The sequence below is a fragment of the Amblyomma mixtum genome, chromosome 6 (assembly GCF_055824585.1).
Source record: "Amblyomma mixtum isolate Tamu chromosome 6, ASM5582458v1, whole genome shotgun sequence".
NCBI lineage: Eukaryota > Metazoa > Arthropoda > Arachnida > Ixodida > Ixodidae > Amblyomma > Amblyomma mixtum.
This window is the reverse complement of record NC_143017.1, coordinates 139776285-139803861: the sequence shown is the minus strand read 5'-3', so window position 1 is coordinate 139803861 and position 27577 is coordinate 139776285. Positions and strand designations below refer to the sequence as shown.

The window sequence follows — 27577 nt, the reverse complement described above, 5'->3', positions numbered from 1 at the left end:
TAGATTAAAACACACACACACTTTATTTCCAGGCACAGATTATCACTGCTCCTCAAGTCAAGTGCTTATTGATCATCATCTCCACAGCACAACAGGGCAAAGTTGGTGCAAAGTCACAAAAGACACAGTTAAGGTTTGGTGCACTTCAAAGTAAAAAACCAGAAGTGCACTCAGCGCTTTATAACAATCCAACCCAGTCATTCAAATCAGCAGGCATTGCCACTGCAATAATATATAACATCAAACGATAAGAGCATTATAGTTGCAAGCCCAATGCACAAGTGATAATGAAAAACACTGGTAAATAAACGTCGAAAGCACAACTAAGTGTACAGGTAAGCTTATAGACTAAGGAAAAAGTTGTATATAGATAGCATTATGTAAATACTTCTCAAGATTTTTTAACGTTGAGCAAAAGCAACCAAAATGAAAGCCCACAAATAAAAAAAGGAAAATTAGCAAGCTCAACAGAACAAAATGCACACATTGTTCTGCACATTGGTGAAGTGGGTGTTTTAGACTCAACAGGAGTGAACTCTCAAACTCTACTGAAGAATATAGCACATAAGGTTAGCGTCCAGGGAATGTCAAGAAACAATGGATGTCACTAAAAAGGGACAACATTCCATCTCTTCAGTTGTTCGCATCTACACACAAACACAGTGATAATAACAGCATACAGAGTCTTTATATAACAATACTTTCTTCTAGCACAAGTTGAAACAGAGAACAACGCACTCATAACCAAAGCACTATGATGCAAGAAATAATGGTGAATGGATGCGGAAGAAAAGGGGAGGGGGGGGGGCTGAGTTAGGCTGCCGAACTTCACCGATGCTGTTTACTTCATGAGAGCGTGCACCACTGCCTTGGCATTGATAGTTTTCAGGTCAATGTAGGTCTGCCCTGTGCCGACGAAAACAATGGGCTGACCAGTAATGTAGGTCATCGAGATCGCAGCACCAACCTTGGGAGAGGGTAAAGAAAGAAAAAAAAATGCCATTAAAATGACTGTTTAGCCAACACACTTTCCTGTCAGAACAGCTAGGCTCGAGCGTTTTTCAGGGATTACACTACAAGGCTGGACGACCTGACTGACGCAGGTGTTCACAAATGATTCTTGGGGAATGTCACACGACGAGAAGCAAGGAATCTAGCAAGACTTTAGTGCAGGCAATTCTGTGCAAATGCTTAAAGAACTCTAAGATACAAATGCAGGTTGGAAAGTGTGGGGATTGAGCTCCTTGGGCTACCCGAGCGTTCGCCCGCTTCTGCCGTTTCGTTCGTTAGAGAGACCCCCCCGTGGGGTGTCTGCGAGCGGAATGTGGGCAGCCGCGCTGTTTGTCCTCCCTTCAAGGGAAGCTCTTTCGAGAACCGCAGTAAATCACCCTCCCTTCCGTTCTTCCCGCTTCGACCTCGCGTCCCCATTGGGTCACTCCGAGTGACAGTTGGGGGGCGTTGTTTCAGCGAGAGGTCCCGAGCGGGAAATGAGCGGAGAGATCGCCACCGACTCTGGCAGCAGAAAGGTGCGGAGAGTTTGGCTCCCAGGTGCCCCGGCCTTTGCCGGGGGCCGAAGAGCGCGGGTGCTTTAACGTGCGCATCTAGTAGGCATGCTCGAGGCCAGGCCCGAACCTCCGGAGTCGTGTAGCCCGCCTGTGCGACGCCGACGCGCTCCGGATTCGGGAGGGCCTGATTTAGCTGGTTCTCCGTCATCGCCGGGCCATTGCCGGTGATGGCGTGCAATGAGCCATCGATGTGCGACCTGCGTCGTCAAGATGTGCTCCGCGTATACCCCATCCTCCCTTGTGTTGCGCTGCGCGCGATTTAACCCTTTGGTTGGCCACGCAGCGTGCGATCGCCCTTAGCTGTGCTGTCCCGCACGTATGTAGTCTTTGCTGTGCGCGCGCGGCTCCGCGGGCCCGCTTTCGGGTGCTGCGGTGGGGCTATGGGTAGCACCAAGGTCTGGGGATTAGTGCAGTGTTATGTAATGCAGCTTACTGTGTAATAAACACTTGTGCTTTCGAATAACTGCGCTTTCCTTCCTTCGGAGCGAGAGCGCAGGCGCGCATTAAATGCTGGCAGTGCCCTCAGCTTGCTCCAGCCCGAACCCGCGATATGTGGGCGAGGTGCCACCTAATTAGCACACCGTCACTCGGGTGCTGACGATCCCACAAAAGTAAGCATTATTCTCACAGTCCATATCATACATTTCAATTCTCACTGGTGGAGAGAGGTTGGGCAAATCACTCTTGATAATCACAAAGTGAACTAGGGAAGGGAAAGCCTCCGGGTGCTTGCGTGCTTGCCATTTTGACAAGAGGACTTGTCATTGTCTGGGCCCAAAACGTTGCCGAGCAAACCGAGCCTTTCCCCTCCCCTTGTTCACTTTGTGATTAATTATTGCAGTAAAGCTCCTTGGGAAAACAAAGGCAAGCAATGCAGCCTGTCTCGAACATGAAGCAGCTTAGTAAAGGCAACAACTGTCACCACAGTGAATTGAAGAGACTCACCTTGTCATCGATAGTGTCAAACTTTGTGAGCACTATGCCGTCAATGAGGTGTGGGTTCTCCTCGCTTGAGTGGTCAGCCAGGGCCTGGTTGAACTTCACAAGCTGGTCCACAGCCTCATTGCCAACCAGCGCCTCACCCACAAACAGCACCAAGTCAGGCTTGTTCACTGTGATCAGCTGGAAACAGAATAAAAAGTAGCTTCAACGGCCTGCATTATATAGTCACAACACCTATTGTGCTTGAATGAATACAGAAACTCCAAGAAAACCCTCAGTGCATCCTTTTGGTTGCACTATCATCAGACGCACTTCTCGGCCACGTCGAATTTCCTGCCCGCCGCACGCTTGCTGTGTTCGACATCTAACTCCCAGCCTTGTAGCTATTAAGCTGCTCGCCCATCGTGCTAAAACTGCTATGCTCGGCGGCAGCACGCGAAAGCCACAACCACCACAACTACTACGGTGAACGCACTAACACGCCACAAAAGGCTGGAGCTGGCGATACTGATGCCGATGTGGATAGCAGGAGGTCACGGCGGAGAAGAAAGGTGACGATGATGATGATGAATGCGGCCTCGAGTGCCATCCATAGACGGCACTTGGAAGCTCCTATGAGCATGCGTGCCCTCCGCGATCAAGCACACCATCACTCACAGCCGGAGCTGATCGCGGAGGCCACGGCGCGTGCATTTAGAAGGCTACTCTCGCCTCGGTCATGGAAAGTTCGGGTGCGGCCCTTACTGGGATTTATTTTTTTTTAAGCATTTCCTTTAGGAAAATGGTGTGCGGCCCTTACACCGGAGCAGCCCTTACATACGTTTATACAGTATTTTCACTGCCCCTTAACTCTTCTGAGAGTACAGCAGCATGGTTTCTTGCACTGCCTTCTGTTTGTAATGTTGTCATAACGAAGGGCTCTAAGTTCCAGGTGCCCTTCATGCCAATAACACTCATGCCGACCATCGCTTGCATCGAGAGTTGCCTTGACAGTTTGGAGAGCAGCAGCAACTTGAGCCTTGTTTGGTGGCTCATACTGCTCCTCATGTTCTGCAGACCTCATGTTCTGGATTCGCTACCTGACACATCTTTTCATCTGTCAGATGCTCCTGAAGTTGGCACTGAGCTGTCAAACTCTACTGGTTCCTCAAATATTTGTCATTGGTTCCTTCAGTTAAAACCCTGCAGAAACAAACTCAAGGTACTTTTAGGTGCACTGGCTGTCATGCGATGAAGCCAGCCTAGCTGACCGAAGGCTTGAGACGGTTCTTGTGTGGCCTGCTTCGCTGCTGAAGGCAACGCAGAAATCAACAGTACCCTAATATTAATTGAGACATGACTGCGTTTACAGTATAACGGTAGCAGAATTAGACCTCTCATGATCGGTGGTGGCTGCTTCCAAAGCCCCATCCGCTGCAGCTTCAATGTGAAGTGAGCTAGGGCTAGCAACCCCCAGAGATGCGGTGTGCCACCGACATGCCGGCGGGCAGCAAGTCTCTGCATGAAGTGGGCTGCTAGCGTGATTGCACCATATACATGCCTCTGGGCTACTGATAAGCTTATCTGTTACCATGTTTAGTGCACTGAATTATAGAAATATCAAACTATCTCTCGATCACCTTCAAGTTCGATACATCCGGGACCAACTATACGCCTATCCCAAAATATAATGGCATCCTTATCTCAGCAGAACAAAGCAAACATTCCCCTTATTCCTTATAATAGGACAACGAATGAACTCACTTTCGCCAGAGCACGCATCAGGGGCTCATTATCCTGCATCCTTCCGGCCGTGTCAATAAGGACAACGTCGATTTTCGTTTCTCGTGCTGAAAGAGAAAGAAGAGAACAAATTATGCACACAGAGCACCACTACAATAACTTCACGCCCTACTTTGTGCTTTTAACTAGCAAACAATTTCCCTGCAGATGTTAAAAACTGTGAAAATTGAAAAATATTGTTGCATTAGCAGCTACAACATGTTGGTAGGCAAGTGAGCTCTCAACTCGTTCACACAGCATGCTACACAGCAGTTTTGCAGCGACACTAGAAAACCACTGCCACTTTCAAGCAGAATGTGAAGAAGAATACCATTAACCAATTCAATTACAACAGTAGAAGAATGTTCATAGATTATTTTAACAGTAATTCAAACAACTATTTTAACTTCAGCCATGCCATTAGCAAATGCTGATATTTTAGTGTGCAGAGCCACTGCACAACTAAGCTATTACTGCAAGCACCTTTCATCACACCACACTAACCCTGAAAATCTTCAGGTCACCAATATCCAACCCTTAAAGGGCAACTCCGGCAATTTTTTGATGTTCATCGATCGAAATGAAATTTTAAGACTGTATTCTTTATGGTAGTCTGATATCTCATGTAAAATTTCACACCTGAAAGCGGCATAGTTTTTTTGCAAGCGAGTTTTGAAGACAAGCGCTCCTCGACGCGAGCGACACCCATTGATCGAGCAACTTCTACAGGCCACCCTGTACTGTGACGTCACTGGCGGGGCCGGCGAGGCAGCATGTCAAGCTAATCGGGCGCGCGCTGGCGTTGGCAGTGCAGGGGAAAACTGAAAATTGATTTTGAGGAACCAAACCGGGACGTAAGGGAGGAGTGAAAGAAGAAAGGAAGAAAGAGATGCTGTAGTGCAGGTCTCTGGAATTATTTCGACCACCTGTGCAATTTCGCGCCATCTCAACGTGCCTGATGTCATGTGTACGCCAGAGTGATGGGTCACGGCAACTTCTGTTGTGCTGTGGGCTGCACAAATTCTTCATCTGTGACAACGGGCGTGATCTACCATAGGTTTCGTAGCGATAAGAACCTTCGCGACAATTGGGTGAGAGCTGTCCGGCGTGTCAACTGGTCTCCGAGGAAGCATTCCCGCTTGTGCTCGGAACATTTCGCGCCAGATTGCTATGAAGACAGCCTATACCTCAGAGAGGGAGCTTTGGACTCGCTAAGGTTTCGTTCAACCGGGGCTTGAAGGCAGATTCTGTGCCAACGTTATTCGAGTACAACCGCCCATCGCAGCGGCCAGCTGAACGAAGCGCGGCCGTCAAGAGGAAGCGGACCACGGAGAGCGCGCTTAAAGTATGTTGGATTGTAGAACTGTAGCTGGCGTGAATTCACTTCCAAAAGATCGCCGTCGAGACAAAGCTTCGCAAAGAGAGGACTTTTGGTTATGCATTCCCCTGTAAGGACGTTGTGCACCGCGGCAACGTGTCGGCAGCAGATTCTTTCATCAGGCTGGGTCGGCCGGCACTCGCCACACGAACAGCTATCAGCGGGGGCATCACATTAACTTTTGTTCTGACGACTGTGTCACAGATGCATGCACGAGAAATGACTCAAATACTTCGAGTTCAGACCGTCTCCATGCTGCAGGTGACGCGGCCTGTGGTGTGACTCGGCTAGCTCGCGCGGCGGTGGATCATACCTGAAAGGCGACTCGTCCAGTCCAAAATCGTCGAATGAGTCGTCTTCTAAAGACTCGCTAGTCTAGGAAAAGCTGTTCTCCGCACTTCAGCCATGTCGACAGCGCGGCTCCGAACTTCGCAGCGCGGCGAACCCGTCAGTGACGTCACAGTCAATACCGCACGAAGGCACCTCTCCGGTTTCGGTTTCGAGTTTTGCGTTTTTTGCTGTTTAAAAATTATTTTGGGGTTGCTTTTGAAAACCTTGTACCGTACACATTACAGGAGGTTCCTACGAACACAAAACAGCCATTAACCTAAAATGGCTGAAAAATCGCCGGAGTTGCCCTTTAAGCTCAAGTGCAGGAGAAAGATGCAAAGACTGCTAGTCGAGCTGTGCACTAAAAGCACGATTCAGGGGCAGAATGCTTGCAGTATGTGACCCAGCAAGAGAAGATTGGCTGCATCATCATCATCAGCCTGACTGTGCCCACAGCAGGACAAAAGCCTCTCCCATATCTCTCCAATTAACCTTGTCCTGTGACAGCTGTGGCCACCCTATCCCTGCAAACACCTTAACCTTGTCTGCACACCTAACTTTCTGCTGCCCTCTGCTACGCTTACAGCAAAACCACACCGTAATTTATGGCCTCCATGGCGATGCCTGCAGCGTCCTTCCCGTAGCCCTTCTCGTAGAGCTGCACCATCTGTTTGCCGTTGTGCTTCTCCGGGGGGTGCAGAGCATTCAGGTGGCGCATGTGGGTGCGCAGCTGCTCCACGGCGCCAGCTCGGAACGTGTCACAAGCAGCGATCAGCACCCGGCAGTTGTTCTCAATGAGCCAGAAACAGATCTGCAAGTTTCCAAGATGGCGGACAAGGATGACAACTTAGCAGCATGAATCTAAAAGGGTACACATCCGTGAAGCCCAATAAAAAAATAATTACAAAGAAGTGCACAAAAATAATAGATGTAGTGAAAGGAACAACTTCCTTTGACAACCCCCTTCGTTCTTACCCAACCCGGTTAGAAACCGCCGCGTTCAGTACCTCACTTCACAAAACAGAACAGAGTAACCGATCACTTTTTCAGAATCCAATAACTTGGGCTTGCGCGATATTTCGGACTATGATGAGGAACCATCAGGCACCTTATTGGAATGAGTACATTTTCACGACCGATATTTAGGACTCTGCAGAGTCCAAAAGTTAGACCTTTTGGACTAAAACAGATGCTAGCAATGCTGTAGGGATCGTTTCTCATTCGAAAGTTCGTCTTCTCGGCCTAATATAGACACGATCCGGCGTTGCTGTCACAACTAACCGGTTCTTCGCCGCGGTAAAAGGCGCCATCTTGGATTTACACTTAATCAGAAGGACTGGCTCAGATAGACTTGACTCGTTGTACTTCATCGTTACCACTTGAAATAATGACACAATCTTTATTGTCAGTGAGACTGCCTACAAAGGGCACGCGATAGCACTGAAATGGACAGCTGCAGCGGTGGCCGTGATTTGGATGACACCACCCGCGGTGAGAGGCAGATAGGGGGTTTTTTCAGAGGTGCTTGCTTCTGCTTGCTTCATAACATGGGTTACCTCTCTCGATCTTTGCAAGCTTTGTTACCCATGCAAACTGACTTCTTGCTTAGCGCGGGGCATGACCTGTGGCCATGTTGCACTGCCTGGTATTGTGTTGCGAGATGGTGCAGACATGACAAAAGCATGACTGTGGCTCACAGGCAGTTTAATACTATCACTTGCAACCAGAACGTGGGCAGCAGCGAAGATCGCAATTTTTAAAGGCGGCTTAAAATCGCACTGTTTTTCTTCTGGCTGACGCGTTCCCAGAAAATACAATTTTCTGGCAAGCACCCATGTCCATAATTTCGTTAAATTCTTGTTGGCTGATACGTTTAGTGGTTTAGCGACCAATAAAAGATGCGTTAACATGTGAGCAGGGCGAATCAGGGGGCATACGGCATGAGCAGAAGCACAGCAGCAGCCAGCTGCAAAGTGGTTTCTCTGCAGTGCATAAGTGCAAAGGGACGAAGCATTCAAAAATGACAATGGCAACAGCAAAGAGGGGAGAGCTACATTCTCCCTTGCCATTTCCAGACTAGAAATGGTGTGAAATTTCTTTTGCTCTAAGGGCACCGGAAACATGAACAGAAGTCTGCGAGCACTACAAAAGCTCCCGAGAACTTGCATAAACAAGTGACAGCCTTGTTAGTAAGTTAATAAATGCATCTGAACATCAACCTTGACCCATTTATCAAAACCTTAGCAGTTTTGAATGAGACGTCTTTCTAGATAATATGCTTCTTTCTTTAATTTTTCGAAGATTATATCAGCGAGGTTCTATTGCATTAAACTTACTGTTTCATCATAGGAACCATCACTACAATTGCTTTCCTTTGTAAGTGCAGCCCCTCTCTAGATCATATTTACGCTCAGTGTTGTCAGAGACATAATGAAGCAGGGGCTGTAACAAGGGGTGTGTGAATACTGAAGTTCTTGAATATGAATCAAAAACAATTATGAAAAATTGGCCATCAAATATTTAATATCTCTTTAGTATGAAAAATAATTTAAGAAAAAGCTAATTAGACAAATGTTGCTGTCAATAGGTCTTTTTTTTTTTCAGAATATGCACTGTCTTCGTATCCGAAGTCAACAAGCCTAGACTGACTCGGCACCATACAAAAAAAAAAGAAAAAGAAAGATGTGCACAGAAATGCATTCTGCTTGATACATACTGCTTGATTAGACAGAGAGCATCCAAAACCGCGCTGCCAGGTTTGTTTCTGTCAACTATAACTTCCGTAGGAGCATCACACTAGTTAAAGAAAACCTTAGGTGGAAAACACTGACTCACCGAAGACTAACCGCAAAATTAGAGCTTTTTTTCCCAAACATACTCTGATCTCACGGGAATAAACAAGAGCTTGTACATTCTACCTCCACATTTTATCTCTGAACGCCGCGATCATAACTTGAAAGTTCTTGTATCGCGATGTCGAACTGATGTGTTTCGTAGTTCTTTTTTTCCTCATACTTCTTCACATTGGAATAGGCTTCCCAAGAGCATAGAACAATGTAAAACGGATAAAAATTTTCAGTCTTTCCTGGTGGCCAATCTGTTGTAGAGGCTTTCCACCCTTTCGAAACTTGTTTTCTCGGACTGACACTTCAGTGATGCGTTCTATTTTATTTTAGACAAATGTGCCTTATTGTTTATTTTCAATATTTGTGACATGCTCATAGGTATATGTTTACTGTTATTGTCACACCTGCTATACAGCCCCTGGGCGCTGCAGGTACTTGTATAAATAAAAAAATAAATAAAGCATAACAGTACGCAAACAATACTTTGGTAATGCAAAATGAGAAATGAAATAAAATTTATGATCGCTACATTACTGGCAACAAAGAAAGCCTGATGAGCAGTGATACCTCATTAAATCTGACTTTGATGGACTGAAAGCAATGCCCAAATTATCTGAAGATCGAGTTATTATAAATGCAGCGCAGCAAGTGCAACCAAATTGAACAGACCTACTGTCACATCAAAGTTCTTGCACAGTTCTGCGCAGTCCTTGAAATCAAATCAAAGCATGCATCAGGAAAGGTTAGCAAATAACTAGCATGCTGTGAAGGCCCAACGCATCTATGCAAGCCCATCCACAAGAGACTGATGCCTGCCTTGGCCAAGTTGGTGGACTTCCCCACGCCGTTGACGCCACAGAAGGTGACCACAAATGGGCGGCCACTGCGCTGGGCCTCCAGCACATCCCGCAGCAGGTTGACGCGGCGCTTGGGCGACAGGAGCTGCACCAGGGCATCCACCAGGGTGGCTCGAACGGTGGACGCCACCCCCGTGAAGCTGCCCAGCACCCGGCCTTCCAGGCGCGCCCCCACAGAGTCACACAGCTTCTGGGCCACGTCAGCTGCCACATTCTTGGCTGCAGCACAAGAGGAGGGCACATGCACGTGGAACACACATTCTGCGCAACTTATAGCCGTAGGCAAGTGGCGGCCACTGTCGTGTTTAAGGAAGAAAAAAGGAAGTAAACAATAAAAAAGAGGGCGAGGGATATAACAACTACTATAAGCTTTTCTTTTTCAAACACAAGACAACCATAAATGACCAGATCAGACGCGAAAACACCAGTTCAGGCTGTCAGCTTCCCGCTTGAGCATTACTCTGAGAATGGTGGCATTACAAAGTTTTTCTGCACTGGAAGACTCAGAAACCATGTAACCAAACAACTCTCCAGTCAGTCGTGTTCTGGCTGCTTGAATTATACAGTGAAATTTGCACTGTACGTTTCGAGACCACTGAAGATGTTTAAAATAACAGAGATTTCAAACAAATCCATTACAATAAACTAATGTTTCAAGGCATGGAATTATGCTTGATGCTTCATAATTAAAACTTTCTCAAAGAACCGAATGAGGTCAAAATTATGCCATCAGAATTAATGTTCATTATCATGCTTCAACAGCTTTATGTCGTAACGAACAGAAGTCGACGTAGTGAGTATGATGCGCAGAAAAGAGTGCCAGCATCCTCTTCCCAATTAACAAACATGCACTGTTCTAAACTCCTTGGGCTTTTAAAAGCTTCAAAAATAATTACCACTGCCTGACAGCCCTATCATACAGTAAGAGCTTGTTAAATCGTATTTTAAGAGACCGGGAAAATGTTCAATTATCAAAAGACCTCGTTAAAACTGACAAGAACCGCTTGCATCACGGCATCGGTCAGGCAGCCAAGCCCAGCTGCGTGCTTCCATGCCTAGTACTCTGCCTTTTGTTGTTCCTTCTAGCTACAGTCAAACCTCCTAATAATGAACATGGATATTATGAACATTAGGCTATATCAAACTTTTCCTCACTATTTTCAACAAACACATGCATTTCTGCATTTCTTACTTTATATATTGAGCACACTTTTCCATAAAATGGATATATTGAGCTGCTGACTGCCAAGCTGTGCCAGCTCAGATGGACGGCAGCTGGCTTTGCCTGACTACACAGGTGACTAGGGGTGGTGAGGCAAGCATTAGCACCATGGTTGGTGCTGCTTTATCTCACATTTGCCAATGCGTCACAGAAGATATAGTGGCGAGAATATCTGGTAGCCAGGTGGTAGGCGCCCATTTGCACCTCCCACGACCACAGACAGTGCCCCGGAACCAGTGACATGGTAGACTGTTGTAGCTTTCCAGCAGCCATTTACGTTGACTGACATGGAGCGGAGGCAGTGACAATGGCAATAGCTTCCTCCTTGGCACCTGATTTTTTTTTTATGCGACACCACTGTAATGCGAGGAAGCCACTCCAGCTGGCGTTTAACCTACCAGCATCCTGTGCTGCAGTGCTTTGCGAGGATGCCAACCTAACTGACATTGCCACTCGTTTTTTTGCAGACCCTGCCATCACCACAAGTGGCTTCGAAACGGTGCTAAAACTGCAAAAAAGGTTTCTCCCCGTTGCCGCTCTTTCGTTGATTAAATTTTGCTCCTCCAGAGGGAGTTTCTGAAGAAGTTTTGTAATAATGAATTCTGGTTATATCAAACTATTTTACAATTTTTTACCTATGCGCTACAACCAGGTGTCTGTCCAGTACCTTAATACACTTGCTATCTACCATACATAACAGTTGTACCGTTCAAAATTGCTTCTTTTTCTTGATTCTAGCTGGAGCGCCACCTTGTTCCCCGATTCGTGCTGTTTATAACTGAATGCAACCTCCTTGGGATTGTTCTGACAACTCTCTTAGTTTCTAATTCCTTGAAAGCACTCAAAAGGGTCCCAAGTGCATGCTGCAAAGGAACCCAACTTTGCTACCTTGTAGTCCTCTTTTAAAAGAAAGGCAATCTACTGGTAACACGATCCAGGTTTCTTTTGAATTCACACCACCCTATATTTATTTTATGTCTAATACAAACCACCAAGTATTGACTATACATGCAGTGACACTGCCCTGGTAAACAAACCCACCAATCAGATGGTCCCTTAGCTTGTCCAAAACGGGGGCCATGTCCTCAGCTGTGATGCTCTTAGATCCCACCAGGCCTCGGAACATGCTGAACATGCCACCAGACTTGCCTCTAAAAAGGGTTTTTTTTTACCAAAGGCAAGAAGAAAAAGAACTGTTAGCCCTTATATTTTTTTTCACAACAAGACTGCTTTCATTGCATTTACTGATATCGTCAGCCATTACAGATTACTCAGCAGTAGAGTACAAAATGCGCATTCATAAAGAATGGAGCTGAACAAAAGAAGCTGTGGCTCATTTCAAGTTAATGGGGAATATAAAAGTGCTCTCATCAGACAGCTACTGCATTGATTTGGATGCAGTTACAGACGGTTGGCGTTATGATTATTTTATCGTAAAATAAATTTTCAAGCCCGGCTCCATTGAGTGAAAATTTAACTGAAACGAAAACAAGCCTGAAAAATGGTTCATTCTAGCGAGAACTTTGTTGCACTGACTTCTAAGGCTAGCTGATTGGGAATTTGAGATATTTCATTAAAGAAGTGTTTGTTATAGCAGGGTTGAGCTGTATGGTCACCTGAAAGTGCCAAACTGGATTTCCGAAAGCACTACGTGAAGCACACATAAGCAATGCTTTGGTATTATCTTGAGTGACACAAAAATAGATAACGCAAAGTAAAACTTTCATTTACGTTGCAAGTGACCGTGGCTCCTAAACGGATATGCAAGCCCAGTCTGAATTGCAACACTTTGATCCGTGCAGAGTACAAACACAACCGCTCCGAAACCTTTGTGTAAGAGCTGTGCAACCCTTATTCAGATCCCCCCGTACATGTAACTTGCAGGTTTCCAACCCTGAGGCACATGACCATGACAACAGCTGCCCAAAAGTCATCTCTTGTTACAAAACTGCAGGGAAGTGCAGTAAGAGGACAACTCAATGTTCTTAGTGTAAAAAGAGTACAGCAGAAGGCATTAATCATGATCACATTCAGCACAGGACGGTATCAGTGGGCGGGAACACTGGTCATCAGTTTTGTCATGTACAGGAAGAAGGCAGTTGGTGTAAATGCCAAACGACTAAATGCACTTAAAAGCAGTTCACCACTGATACCAAAGATAACAGCCAACAAGAAGGAATACATGCCATATCTTGTAAAAAAAAAAAAAAAATCTTTGATGTTAAATAAAGCCATGCTTGCACCATCCCAGCTGTTACATCTAAGATGTTTTACTGTACTTCTACACACACAAAAAAAGTCTGAAATATGCTAAAGAACTTATTGTACTAAAGATTACTCTCAACTACAGGAACTAATTTCAGCCCTAAGTTTTGGCACCATGTACCAGTTACCATGTACAAACAGGAGATAACGGACCAGGCTTGAAAACACAATATAGACAGGCATACTCATACTAACGATTTTACAGAGGGGCAAAGAAAAGGGAATCATCTGTAGGCTTCCTGTGCATCGAGGACAGCTTTCTGTGGCTATGCAGTAGAAGCTATGAGCACGAGGCTTCCACAAGCGTGCTGTTCTCACGTACTGTGCTCATGAGCCAAAGACACCAGCATGTAAGATGGCAGTGCATGCTCACAGCTTCCAATGCATAGGCACAGAAAGCCACCCCGCAGTACATATAGCTGCTAATAGAGCTCTTAACTGCTTTCACTGTTACTGCAACACACAAAAGCACACCAAGAGAAATATTGTGGCAGTACTTTGAGGCTGGGTTGGTTTGATCTTCAGCAGGTTCAAACTGAACATTCCAGAAGCATTGCTATCGACAGGACAATCTGGCGAAGTCTTATGATATTAGAGTGTGGTACTAGTATGCCCTACCATATACATTATCAACCTAACTATGCCCACTGCAGGACAAAGGCCTCTCCCATGTCCCTTCAATTACTCCTGTCCTGTGCCATCTGTAGCCGCCTTATCTCCGCAAACATTCCAATCTCATCTGCCGACCTGAATATCTGCTGCCCTGTGCTATGCTTGCCTTCTCTTGGAATCCAGCCTGTTACCCTTAACAACCGTCGCTTATCTTGCTTTCGCATTGCATGCCCTGCCCAAGCCCATTTCTTCTTCCTGATTTCGGCTACGATATCACTAGAATTCATTTGTTCCCTGGACCACTCTTCCCTCCTCCCATTTCTTAAATTACAACTATCATTTTCCTTTCCATAGCTAGCTGCGCTGCCCCCCTCAGTTTAGGTTCAACCCTTTTCATTAGCCTCCATGTTTCTGCGCCATAGGAGAGCGCCAGTAAGATACAGCTGTTATATACTTTTCTCTTGAGGGATGCTGATAAACTGCCATCCGTGACCTGACAATACCTGCCAAATGCACTCATCCCATATACATTAAATGATACTGGCCTGCCTGAAAGTGAAAGACTTCAAATACTAGCTCCTATAAAATCCCATCCCATAAGCAACCGTAAAATGGTGATTAGGCAAAGATAAAGCAGCACCCAGCATTCCCTTTGCAAAATTTTGCAACAAATGTTTGCTCCTCACGCCCCAGAACAGGAAGATTATTACCCTTTGTTGGTCTTCTGTTTTGAGCTGACAGGAGCATCATCTTCCTCTTCAATTTCATCTTCGCTCTCAGAGTACTCCATGTCCTTGATTTCACCACCACCTTGTCCGACCCACGAGCGCTACATGACAGACAGAAAAGAGAAAGAAAGCACAGTGCATGGTCAGAAACCCAAACCACACATAGAACCATTCCAGAATCCAATGTTGGTTGCCGTTAGCATCAGTATGGTTTGGTTCTCAAAATCAACTTGTCTCCCTTTCCCTCAATTTCTTTTTCAATGCCTGCTACACATACAGTAAAATTTCAATCATTTGAAATCAGCTGATTTGAAATCGTGATTACATTTCATAAATTTCTGCAGCCACAAACTTTGAAAGATAAATTATGTACAGTAATTCAAGTAAGCCTGAAATGATAGCCTGCCAACTTGTGCCGCATTTGCCAATCCAAGTTTCTCTTGATTCTGTCTATGTGGTTCTTTCACTCTTGCTATGCACCAAAACTGTGCGCTTCTCGTGCGCTGTTCCCTGTTTATGTGATTAAGTGCACGCAATGCCATAACTCGTAAAAAGGCTCTACTGCTACAGCGACGCACTATGAAACAGGTCACGAGGCCCTTATATTAAGGCGCAGTTCTGCTTCAACGCTTCTGGAAGTGTGCATGCAGTAAAGTGCTTGACCAAACTGTGAGATATGTCCATTGCTGTGCAATTTTCATCTCAAAAGCAGATGACCATTGGCCAGTTTTTTGTAAAATGCAAAAGGCTTTTGACAGTACTTTAGGAGCCATTCGATAATTTGACTTTTGAATAAACGAGACATTTTATCCATTCCCTTGAAGCCTGAATTAAGGAGGTTTTACTCTATATGGGATACACACAGTCCTGCAAACTGCACTAACACTAAAACATGGCACACCATGTTCATCGTCCAGACAACTCTACAGTGCTAAGTACCATGTTTTGGTGATGAATAACAAGTCAAAAAGTGGTGTTGTAAATGCACCTGGAAATTCCGGCTTGCTCCTCCACTTTGGTCAAATGTATAGGGGAATCCCCCAAGGTGGAGTAGATTTGTAATAAGGGAGTAATTACTCATTGACATCCACCCGAGCGCAGCCATACGGCTACAAAGGAAAGGTTTTGAATAAACGAGACATTTTATCCATTCCCTTGTAGCCGTATGGCTGCGCTCGGGTGGATGTCAATGAGTAATTACTCCCTTATTGCTCCTCCACTTTCTGCGGCTACAGTTGTGCAGTTAAGCTCCGCTACAACGAACGCCACGACAGCTAAGTTTCCGTCACAACGAAGTATTTTCAATTCCCCGTCAGCAAGCCATACAAGGCAATGCAATTACCATATAAACGTGTGCAAGGGCTGCACTCATGTATGGGCCGCACCCCGTTTTCCCAAAGAAAATATTTTTAAAAAAAATGTCCGTGTGAGGGCCGCACCCGAACTTTCCATGACCAACGCGGGAATAGCCTTCTGAATGCACGTGCCATGGCCTCTGCGATCAGCTGCAGCTGCGAACAATACTATTGCGCTTCATCGCAGAGGCCGCACACGCACACAGGAGCTTCCAAGTGCCGTCCATGGATGATGCCCAGGGCAGCGGGTCATCATCATCGTCGTCAACCTTCTCCTCCACCACGACCTCCCGCTATTCACATCGGCATCAGTATCACCAGCTCAAGCTTTTTGCGGTGTGTTAGCGTGTTAGTTCACAGTAAATGTGGCGTTTGCGTGCTGCTGTCGAGCGTTGCAGTTTTAGCATGACAGGCAAGCACTTCAATAGCTACATGGCCGGAAGTAGCTCTCAAACACGGCAAGCGGGCGGCGGGTAGGAAATTCGATGTGGCCGAGAAGTGTGTCCGATGATGGTGCAAGCAAAAGGATGTACTGAGAAACACAAGCTGGAAAAAGCGCGCTTTCCGAGGCAAGCCGTGCGAGTTTCCCGAACTGGAAGAAAAGCTGCTCCTCTATGTGGTGGAAGTGTGGAACAACGCTACGTGTTGACAACGCACATGCTGTAGAGCTTCTTGTGGGATGAGCGTGCACCAGAGTACAGCACCAGCTCGGAGTCAAAATACTCCGCGAGTGACGACTGAACGTAAAATAAATGCCGCCCATCCCCCGATTGGTGTGTTCTCATTTAAATTTTTTTTTTTTTTCGCACATCCTGTGCATAGGCCGCACCCCGAAAATTGGCCCTCGAACCTAGAAAAAAAAGTTCGGCCCTTATACTCATTTATACGGTATTTCCCCAGAGCGAACAACTTTCAGAGCGAGGTTCTGCTTCAACGAAATTTTTCAGAGTAAGCGGCCTTTTTTTATTGTGCATACATAAATACTTGTATCTCTTAAGGTTTCACCAGAAACAGCTGCTGAAAAGAATTTGCCGCTGACATTCCCTATGGGACCGAAATTATGTGCACACATATGTGCATAAAGGTGCGATGTGGCGCACGACTGCCTGTGACAGTTTTGCCTATGGCTCAGACTCATGCTTGCGAACTGCAGTGGTTGATGCTTCGCTGATGAAGGCATAATGAAAATCAGTTCCACATTCATTTCAGTGTGAAGCTATCATGTCAGTGGAAACCGGTGAAAACAAAGTGACGCAAGCACACGCGCGTCTAGTCCACGCCGAAATGCCTCCAGGCAGTGTGGTCTCAGTATGGGGTCTCGCAGGACGAAAGCATTGGTGCTTTTATAACGCATGTGAAAAACAAAAAAAAGTTTTTATAGAGAATGCAGTCGGTGTGTTTATTACGTGAATATGTCCAATGTCAGAGATTTCCTGAGTACCAAGAAAATTGCGCCACGGCGGCACTTTTGAAACAGCAAGAGACCGAAGCCGAGAGGTTTTTGAAAAATAAACACCGCTAATGAAGTATCCAAGTCCAATCTGTCAATGTTCTAGTCCAATTTCAAGACAATGAAGCTTCGACTTCAACTAAATTTTTCATGGCTCCTGTGAATTTCGATGAAGCGAGATTCGACTGTAAAAAGACGAAAGAGATGAATAAAGTCATAAAAAATCCCTCTGACACCGAGTCTTCATGCCTGGATTGAACGCACGTTCTACCTTGCCTCTAAGCAAGCTGAATGCTTACTAGAGGATGGTGGCAAAAAGGCTGAAGATGGATGCTCAATGCCATCAATGACGATGATATGCGATGTAGCGCAGCTCTTGTAACTCAGCACGTGCTTCTATGCCGCCTACCTAATGTTGCCTACCGAGTGCACCTCACTTTACCTTACTAAGAAGATAGCAACTACAGTGAACTATCTATAATTCCAACTTAAAGGGGACAGAAAATTTGTTCAAATAAAATGTGCACTGTTAACTAGCAGCTGATTTGAGCTTAGCATAATTCGAGCATTTTCAGTCCCCTTCAAGTTTGAACTATCGAGAGCCAGCTGCAGATCCAAAACTTGTGTTCAATGCATCTTTGCTCGGGGCTTTTACAACGTCAAGTCAGCCTTAATTAGGGCAGCATACACTACATACTCACCGACTCAGCAGTAAGGAGCTCCTCCGAGCGGCCATTCTCTTCGCCCTCCGGTGGTGCCCCTCCACTATAATCGAGTGTCTTGAGATCTGAAGATTTGCCTCCATTGTCCCAGATGCGGGGCTTCTTTGATTTGTCCTTGGCAGCAGCAGGGCTCTTGGCACTGCAATCCAAAATGTGGCAGAAATAAGAACATGAACATTGTTAAGTACAACGAGCTAAGGCCTACAAACACAATCTTGAACACGGGTCGGGAAAGCAAACAAACAAATGTAGTGAATGGAGAAATGCTGCCTGGTATTGAAGCAAAAACACTAAATGCCCTGTTGCCCCTTCAGGACTGACTCTTTTCTCTTCCAAAACCGATACAGATGCAAAGAGTAACACTAAAGCCAGTCTTGTGGGCTAGAAAATGGAAGACAGATTATTGGTTGTTACAGAGAAATGGAAGACTGAGACAGGATGAGTTGTTAGGAAGAGGGGGTATGCAAATCAACTATCACAGGACCTTTGACATTTCTTCTAGTATGCAGCAATTCCTGCATCCTAAGCAGCATTAACCTACAAAGTAAAGTTACGTTCCCCTGTGCTTTCCTTGGTTTCGATGACTGTTGTCTCCATTCATATGAATCTGTGAACCATCAAAGTTGATCCCAGATATATCAGATTACTGTATAATACCGAACAGTCAGAAATCCTCCAGAAAATCTTGCCAAAAAATATTGCAGTGCTGGTCCCAACTGTTGAACTCCTGTTCACCGGAACATTCAATGCACCAAATGGTGTGCCACACTCCTACAAGTGGTGCTTCTCCTAAGGGCACTCCCCACTCACACAATCACTTTTTCTTTGGCTGCACGGCACTGGGAACTGGCTGGCAGCAAAAGTGTGCAGTAAAACCATGGGGTGTGCTTGAAGGCACTTTTCGGTCTCTAGTACTAATTTTCCATGAGACACCACTGTCATGTGGAAAAGGCAGCATTCTTTGCACAGCTAGTCATGAGGGGAAGCCAATTCAACTGACCACAGCCTAGCAGCGCCATTCGCCAGGCGTGCTTCGCTCGTTTCGCTGTCAAAGTCATTACGATTATATTCTGTTTACAGTATACTGACAGCAGGATTAGACCCCTTATAGAAGGCGGTGGCTAGTTTCCAAGCGCCGTCTACTGTGGCTTTGTTGCGAAGCAGGCTAAGCCTAGGGATGCCTAACGAGCAGTGCGTTGCTTACGCGCCAGTGGGCGGAATGCCATTGCAAGAACTGCATTACTAACGAGGATCAAGAGTATTCTTGCTTCTAGGTTACAGATAAGCTTATTGATATTCACGTTTTATATATTAAAGGGACACTGAGGAGAAATTGAAGTTGGCTTGTATCGACAGAATACCAGCTCCTGATTACAAAAACGCCACTCATACTGACAACAAAGCTCTTGTAACGTAGAAAAGAGCAAGAACCAAAATACAGGTATCGCCGCCACAGGCCAAACTCGCAAGTACAAGCGCCATGACGTCATATAACAAAACAGTGTTGCTAGAACCAATGGTTCTAGCAACGCTAGGACACGAGAAGCACAAATCACTGAGGCGCAGCCAATGCATGCACAAATCTCCTTGACGTCGCCAGATGGCGCCACGTGCCGGGCAGCTACGCGCTCGCCTGAAGCATCGGGACCAATCAGCGCCTGCTCGCCGGCGTTAGGCGGGCTCCCGGTATTCCGCTAGCGGTATCAAGGTACACGGTATGCTAAAGGTGTCTATTTGCGAGAACTTCGTTGACGACTTCGAGAACGAGATCCATCGTAACGCTCGCAAAACGCCGGTGCAAACGTAAGCGAAGCGACTGTAGCGACGGCTGCAATAGCCGATAGATGCCTTCAACGTGCGGCCGGCGGTAGCTTTCTTTTCGGCTGCTGCTAGGCCGCACTGCTGGCCGCCAGAAATCACGGAGTCTGCATCACGTCATGTCACGTCATGTGTCACGTCCCTTAGTCCTCTGTCGTCATAGCCGAATCTCAAGTTTGAATCACAGCGGCGGGAAAAACCTTTTCAACTTCGAATCCAAATTTCTTAGAAATAAATGCATTTTTCGCTGCCGGCCAAGTGGCAACAAAGCCATGACATGCCGAACTATCGGATTTTGCTATAAAAAATATATTAATAGTGCTCTCCTCAGTGTCCCTTTAAATTATCAACATATCAAACTATTTAACAATCCCCTTTGAGTTTGATATATCCGGGAACGACTGTAGCATGCCTGTTAAGTATTTTATTTTTGTCTAGTTGATTGCACATATTACCTGGCCAAAAGGCGACATGTGGAAATGAAAAGGGTTTGTAATAACCCTTTAGAACACAAGATCCAACTGAACTTCACAAACTTACTTAAAACACAACGCGACATGTGTATCAGAACTGCAAAACAAAAACGGAGACATTTTATACATGCCTGCAAAGAGGAAAACCAGTAAAAGCAGATGTGATGTAGCCAGGCTATCAAACTATATACAGTATGTGCCCCACAGCAAACAAGGCAAACAGCCATGACAGCCAACAACCAGTGAAATCTACAGAGCAGACAAGGTCTCATATGCCATTACCCCTTCTCGGTTTTCTTTTTGCCTTGCATCTTCTCAAAGAGCTTTTGCCTATTCTTTGCAATGTCGTCATCATTGGGGTCTCCACCAGCATCACCATTCGCAGTGACCTCCTTCACTACTGGAGCTTCTTTCTTGGGTGCTGTTAAAGAAAAGAAACATGCAAGGAAAAGTCGTCTCACAACCCAAAAGAAAATTTTCCCCACACAACCACCCCATGTATTCTTTTTGGATGTAGACATAACCCTTAGTGTGAAGAGATATAAAAACAAGAAGGGCAGCGCGCAGTAAATAACGGTCTTGCTCTAAATAGCAGTGATCACATAGCAGTTATACATTTAAAACCTGCCTTCTCTCAACAAAACACAAAGTTGACATTTACACTAGTTGTGTAAATCGCAAAATTCAGCTATTGCCATGGCTCGTTGTAAAGAAGTGCCGTCTGATGGTCATCCTTGCTCTTTCTGCACATTCACCTCACTGTTCAGCGTACATGCGCGATACCTGTCCCTTCCCTCTGGCACAAGTGTGACTGCTAGTCGACAGCAACTTGCACAACGTAGCGCTATATACAGTTGGTCACAACTTCAACTCAAGTGACACCTGACATTAGTGCGCATTACGATACTATTAGCAGTCTTTCAGCAGCTTGACTGCGGCACATTCACAGTAGCAACTCTGCGAAACCCAAGACATTTGCGTCGACATGCCCTAGCACAATCTGATGCCAAACTATGCACTTCCAGTGATTGGTTTGGTTTGGTTTATTGGGGTTTAACGTCCCAAAGCAACTTAGGCTGTGAGGGACGCCGTAGTGAAGGTCTCTGGAAATTTTGACGACCTGGGGTTCTTTAACGTGCACTGACATCGCACAATACACGGGCCACACCAACAGCTACACCATAAAACCAGTCACTTATGCACTGCCTTATCCGCATCATATATTACTTCAAGTTCACTACATCCTATGTGATCACGTCAATAAAATATCAGCTAGAGAAGATTCTTGACTAGCCCAGAGGAAAGGGTAGGTTATGCAACTACTAATTCCAGCAATGACCTGCACCCGCTGCGGAAAACAATGCCAACAGCTATGGCTTTACGGCAGCACATGGCATTCACTAGATCACTAGAAACTGCTCAAAAAAACTGTTTTGCCAAGTTCCACACTTATTTTTTCACAAAACACGAAGTTTAACCTAGGTGGCCTAAACATCACTGCCAAGCCTGCACAATAAATATAGAAAAACAAAGTGAAATCGCAAATGTTTTCCAAATGCTAAACGTGAGTGGTTCTCGATATTCTCCATGACCCCAGTTTGCCCAGGATTCCAATGCAAACTCTACATGTAGCAGGAGCTTAGATGCCAAACAGTCCTTCAAATTCTAATTGAAAGTGATCGGTACAAATATGCTATCAAACTGAACTGAGCTCCCGAAACCAGGATGAAGTAAGAGTGCGCCATGTCCAAAGGCAGCATTTGGGAGGCTACAAAATACAGCTGAACAGAAATCTAAACTTGAATGCATGGTGGAATAAAAACGAGAGTGTTAAGATAGTATCAAAGAAGGTTCTAAATGATGTGACCAAAGCAGTGGCCAGTAGAGTGAGAACTAATGTACTACTAACACACTAAATGGTTGAGCAATGGAAGACATACCTGCAGGTACTACAAGAGGAGCACACATGATGTTAGATACAGCATGGGAAAAGTCCTCCATGTATTGCCTATTGGCTCAACACACAACCCAAAGAAAGCATTTAAAAACATTTCATGCTTACACATAATCTTGGCAACAAAGTGCGGCCTGTTTTTACTTTTTTTTTATGTAAGCAGCAAGAGTGTATAACATGGCCAGTTATCTCACCTTCAGCCTTCTTCTTAGCAGCCTCCTTGCCCTTTGCAGCTGTGGGCTTGGCATCCTTCTTGTTCTCGATCATGGACGCCACAGTCTTCTTTGACTTGAGGGACTCTTCAAACGTCCGCATCTTCTTCTGCTGGGTGGCCAGCATTTTTCCATACTCCTCGGCATTGCGCAACACCTGAGTCCGAAGGACAGAGCCACCCGTGTCAACACTGCAGTTCTCGGCCAATTAATTAATCAATCAACTGGCACCATCAAGGCCCACAGAAAGCACTGCAGGGAGGAGGGGCTGAAGAACAGGTGAAGTCAAAATAGATCAAAAACAAAAATGCAAAAACTGCTAACAGGGGCCACGTAAACATAAAAAAAAATAAAACAGTGATAGCTAAAAAAAGTAGCAGTACTAGGAGGTCACTAAAGTTTATTAACCATATAAAACAATGCAAGCAAGAAAAATTTTTTCTGCAGTATGCACACGCAGCTTGAAAAGAGTTATGGGCACTCCACCAATTTGGGTTTACTTCCCAAAGCCACTGGTACAAACTATTATGTTTTTTTTTCTTTTGAAACTCATGTTTTCCTGAGAAACATCGTTCCCTTGTTCAGCTGCCAAATTTCACTGCAAAATCATCGCTGTGGTTATTAACCAGCACAGTGATTACATACTATAGTCTGTGGCCCCTCTGCAGTGCTTTAATCCCAAAGTGACAGCCAACACTGTGTTGCCTACCCACCTCTTGAAACTCTGAGCTGAAGTTGAAGTTGTTGAAAAAACTGCTAGACTCCAGGCATGCCTTGTACTTGTCCCTGAACTCCAAGTGCACGTCATCGAGGAACTTGTCTACATACGACAGCTGGAGGACCTTTTGATAGGCAACCTGTACAAAGCAAGAGGGAAGGCACCAAATTTGCAAATGACTTTTGAGTCAAAGTGATTTGCAATGATGTTGCACAAACAGAAGAACCGGTTGTGGCAATAACATATATTCTGAAATAGCACCTTAGAAAGCCCAATAATTATAAGTAAGCTGTTAGCAGTTTAACAATAGGGGTGTGCGAATATTCGAAATTTTCGAATATATTTCGAATACTATACTTTTAGTATTCGTATTCGATTCGAAATCCAAGTATTCGTGTTCTTTCGAATATTAGAACCAATGCGAATATTCGTATCTAGCCGAATATTCATTGTGAGCACCGGCGTTCATTTCGGTCCGCAATCCCTATCGACCGAGACATAACAACATGGCGGCGCCCAGAGCAATGCGCATGGATGAAGGAAAATTTTTCCTTAGAATTTTTTCCTTCCTCCAAGGGCCATGCCGTAGCTCACTGCGATGCTCAGCTTTTTTGCGGCTATACCTGCGAAGCTGCTATAGTCAGAGCTGTGCACGAAGTACCTTGCAATACGTGCTAGGTCAGTGCCAAGTGAGAGGGCATTTTCTGTGGCTGGAGGCGTCGTTCCAGCTAGAAGGGACTGCTTCTGCCTGACCATCATGTGGAGCAGCGGGTTTTCCTTCACGACAAACTTTTATGTTCATCCCAGCAACACGCTTTTGTGCTGATGGCAAGCTAGCCTTAATCAATGCTGTGTACTAGCCATCCTTTCTGATATTTCCACTCTTCTAAGAATAATGTTCGAGACTTTGATACTTTTTGTGCAGCCACACATACCTTTTGTGTTCATTTAATCATCGATAGTTGAACTGTGATGTTCTTGGGTGCTCAAATAAATGTTTTGTAGTGGTTAAATGCGTCTGTCCTTGATTATTCGATATTCGATTCGATATTCGGAATCAAATATTCGTATTCGATTCGTATTCGAAAAATTTGATATTCGCACACCCCTATTTAACAATGATCAAAACGAAGCACATGTTACGGACTTCAGCATAAATACGGTTTCATACGAAGGATGTGCAAGTAGAAAATGCAATCATACGCTCTGTGCACTGAAACAATTGAACTCTTAGCAACCCTAAAGTACTTTGAGAAAGTTCCACAACACCTTTACATAAAAGAAAAAATAATAATAAAACCAGTCACTGTGGTACAGTAGCTATGACGATCAGCTGCTAAGCATGGGGCCCCAGGTTCGATACTGTGGCTCTTTCTCGATATGCTGATCCATGCCAAGCAGCAAAAGATGTATTTATCGCCGGCAAAAATTGGTTTTTAAAATTTTTCTGTCACTTGGTTTAAACTCATGATGTAAGGAAAAGGATTCCGCGAGTACCATTTGGAAGTGAACAATGGTGTAGCAGAACATCAGAAATCCATGTGCAAAAAACTGGTTTTATGCACCATAGTTTGCTTGCTGAAACGAATGATGGTGGCGACACCTGTATTACATTTTTTTTACCTTTTAAAGCTCATAAAAGCTGTGTTTTCACTGAAAGCACTGTCTGCGTCATTAGAACACAATATGCAATCAATATAGGCCAACGTCAATTAGTCCTTAGGATTTGAAAATAATCCAAACACCTCAACTACAGCAACTCTCTCTCTGTTCTTTCACCCCATTCCCGTCTCTGGACGCATGATGGCCAACTTTTCAGCAGTGGACATAGCCAGAAAGATTAGGTGTACCAGCATCGGCAATTTCGCACAGTATATATGAAACAAAGTAGAAGTAGCCAACACTTCTACTGATGTGTTTTCATATTACATGCTTTGCAGTACATTAGCTTTGTACATAAATTGTGAGATTTAACATTCCAACACAACAAATGGGCTACTGGCCAATGGGAAACCATAGTAGAAGGCTCAGGATGAATGTAGACCACCTGGGGTTCTTCAAAGTGCGCTGACATCACACAGCAATCGGTCATTATTGTATTTAACCTCTACTGAAATACGGCCGTGGCGACCAGGATCAAACCCATGATCTTGGGATCATCAGCCCAATGCCAAAGTTACTGAGCCACCGCAGTGGGTCTCATTAGTTTTGGGTGCAAATGCAAGTTTTATTGGCATTAAATTTAGCTGAAAAAAAATCAGGGTACATTGCAATCATCAGCTCCCAGCACTACAGCTTCTACTAAAAACTACCTCTGAATGGCAACGCTTCAACGCCAAATCTTGTTTCCTTGAGCTAATTACAAAAACGAATACCTAAATACTATGGTTGAGAACGATGCTAAAAGCATGGCTCTATGCAACAAAATACAGGACGGAGAGTCTTAGTGTTACCAGAGCTTAATACTGAAGGAGAGGTTGTTTTGGGCTCTTGGATATGAAAAATGAAAGTTCATTTTGAGGAAAGGAAAGACACAGTAAATAAGAAATCTTCTCCGTGGACACCCAAATGTGACATAACAGAAGGGGTGAAGGAGGGAATGAAAGAAGGGAGAGAGAAAGAAGGGAGAGAGAAAGAAGGGAGAGAGAAAGAAGGGAGAGAGAGAAAGAAGCACCATAGTGGAGGGTTAATTCAAACATCTGGGGGTTGTTTAACAGGCACGGACACACAACACAGCACACCACACTATGCTATTTGAAGATTACAGTTCATCAACTGCAAAAGTTACAAAGGTTATGTTTTCACCATGCATATCCAAAGAGCGATATGACAAAAAAATACACTCGCCAAAAGGCGGTTACAATGTATGTTCTTGTCAAATCGGTTACAATGTTGTTCTTGTCAAATCGCTACGAATTTCCCCTCGCCAGATGGGGTTCCGTCGAACCTTGGATTTCATACCTTCAGCTTTGTGTACGTGTCATCTTTACTCTGTGGAGTTTATTTGTCAGCTGCAGTTCCTCTGCATCATGATGAGGAGCAGACTAATTACAACTCAGTTTTGATGACTTTGAACACACTGTGCACAAACTAGCTGAGGGAAAGTTCACTTTTACACAAAAAAATCGGTCCCTGAGAGTGCACAGCCGATGCAGATGGAAAAATACCGTGTTTGCATGCAATACATAACACCATAGAGTAACTGACAGGCACAGACCGGAAAAATACACAACATTGCGTGTGGCACGAGATCCAAGGTTAGCATCAAACTCGCACAACCCTTCGTGTGCATGATCAGACCTCTTGCGATGGTGTCCAATGAGAGGTGTTTGTCGCTGGCGAATTGGCATCGCCTTACTCTTGGGTTAAAAGCAAGACAATTATGCCTCTAAAACATTTTCCTTTTCATACACGACTGCACTTTATGCGTCCACAGTTGGCTTAAGTCTTCCCTTTGTTCATTTTTACTGCACTCATTAAAGCTTACACAAGTAAAAAGAACTACCATCGTAGTACCATCGCAGCTGCACGTTCGAGCACTCAAAACAAATGCTATCGGACATGAGCCGCCGCAGCACTTGACTGACAAGAGATGAAAAAAAAAACGTAAGATTGTCCTTACGTGGCCCGAAAGTTAACAATTACGGTATTCGCAGTCGTACTGCCTTGTCTTGTGTCCATCATTTCCCGTTGTGAAGAGAGCAAGGTTCCAGAAAAGCGATGTGTACTCACAACGAAGACGAGTTCAAATTCGTTGTCCAGTTTATACTTGAGAACGAGGTTCTCGTGGGTGAAAGAGTTGTCACCGCCTCGCTCCTGCACGGAAGTTTCTTCGGGTTAGAACACAGTTCGCAGTGAGCAAGCAGTACAAGAGGCCGGTGAAACCTCAAAACCATAATATGCAAATCTACAGCCTGCATTTGCGCAGTTACTTAATCCTCTCGATCTCGAAGTGAACAAAGGGGTCTTTAATGTTCTAGACAGAACAGCAAGGGCAGTACTCATAACAAAATGGGGCGCTGCATAATTAGATAACACTTTCACGTGGGGTTTCTTCAACGACATATGGAACTTACCTGTAATATAACGGTGCGTATCAAAGCGTTTACCGACGGAGTGAAGAACTGCGTCGTCCCTTGGAAACACCATAACACAATCCCACTTTTGCTGAATATCGTAAAAAGGTCAAGCATTTTCACAGCACTGAAGTACCAGTGATTAAAAAATTCTGCTTCAGGAAAACTACTTCCAGCTCGGCAAGTGTGAACCAAGCACACAGTCGGCACCAGTCGGCTGGTAACGTGTTTGCTGGAAATGACGTTCAGTCAAATAGCTGCGACAACTTCCGGAATGGCATGATTGGTCATTG

General features: G+C 45.0%; 1 protein-coding gene across 1 annotated transcript; it reads right to left on the bottom strand.

Annotated features, from left to right (window-relative positions):
• SrpRalpha (signal recognition particle receptor alpha) lies at window positions 1-27536 on the bottom strand. Its single transcript, XM_089549426.1, has 13 exons — window positions 27285-27536; window positions 26941-27024; window positions 23204-23347; window positions 22473-22647; window positions 20607-20745; window positions 18013-18172; window positions 14489-14607; window positions 11943-12052; window positions 9639-9898; window positions 6574-6787; window positions 4251-4336; window positions 2511-2687; window positions 1-967 (listed from the first exon to the last, which is right to left on the bottom strand). The coding sequence occupies exons 1-13, from the start codon at window positions 27399-27401 to the stop codon at window positions 842-844; spliced, it is 1911 nt and encodes a 636-aa protein (XP_089405552.1). The 5' UTR covers window positions 27402-27536; the 3' UTR covers window positions 1-841.
• Between the last annotated feature and the right edge of the window lie 41 nt (window positions 27537-27577).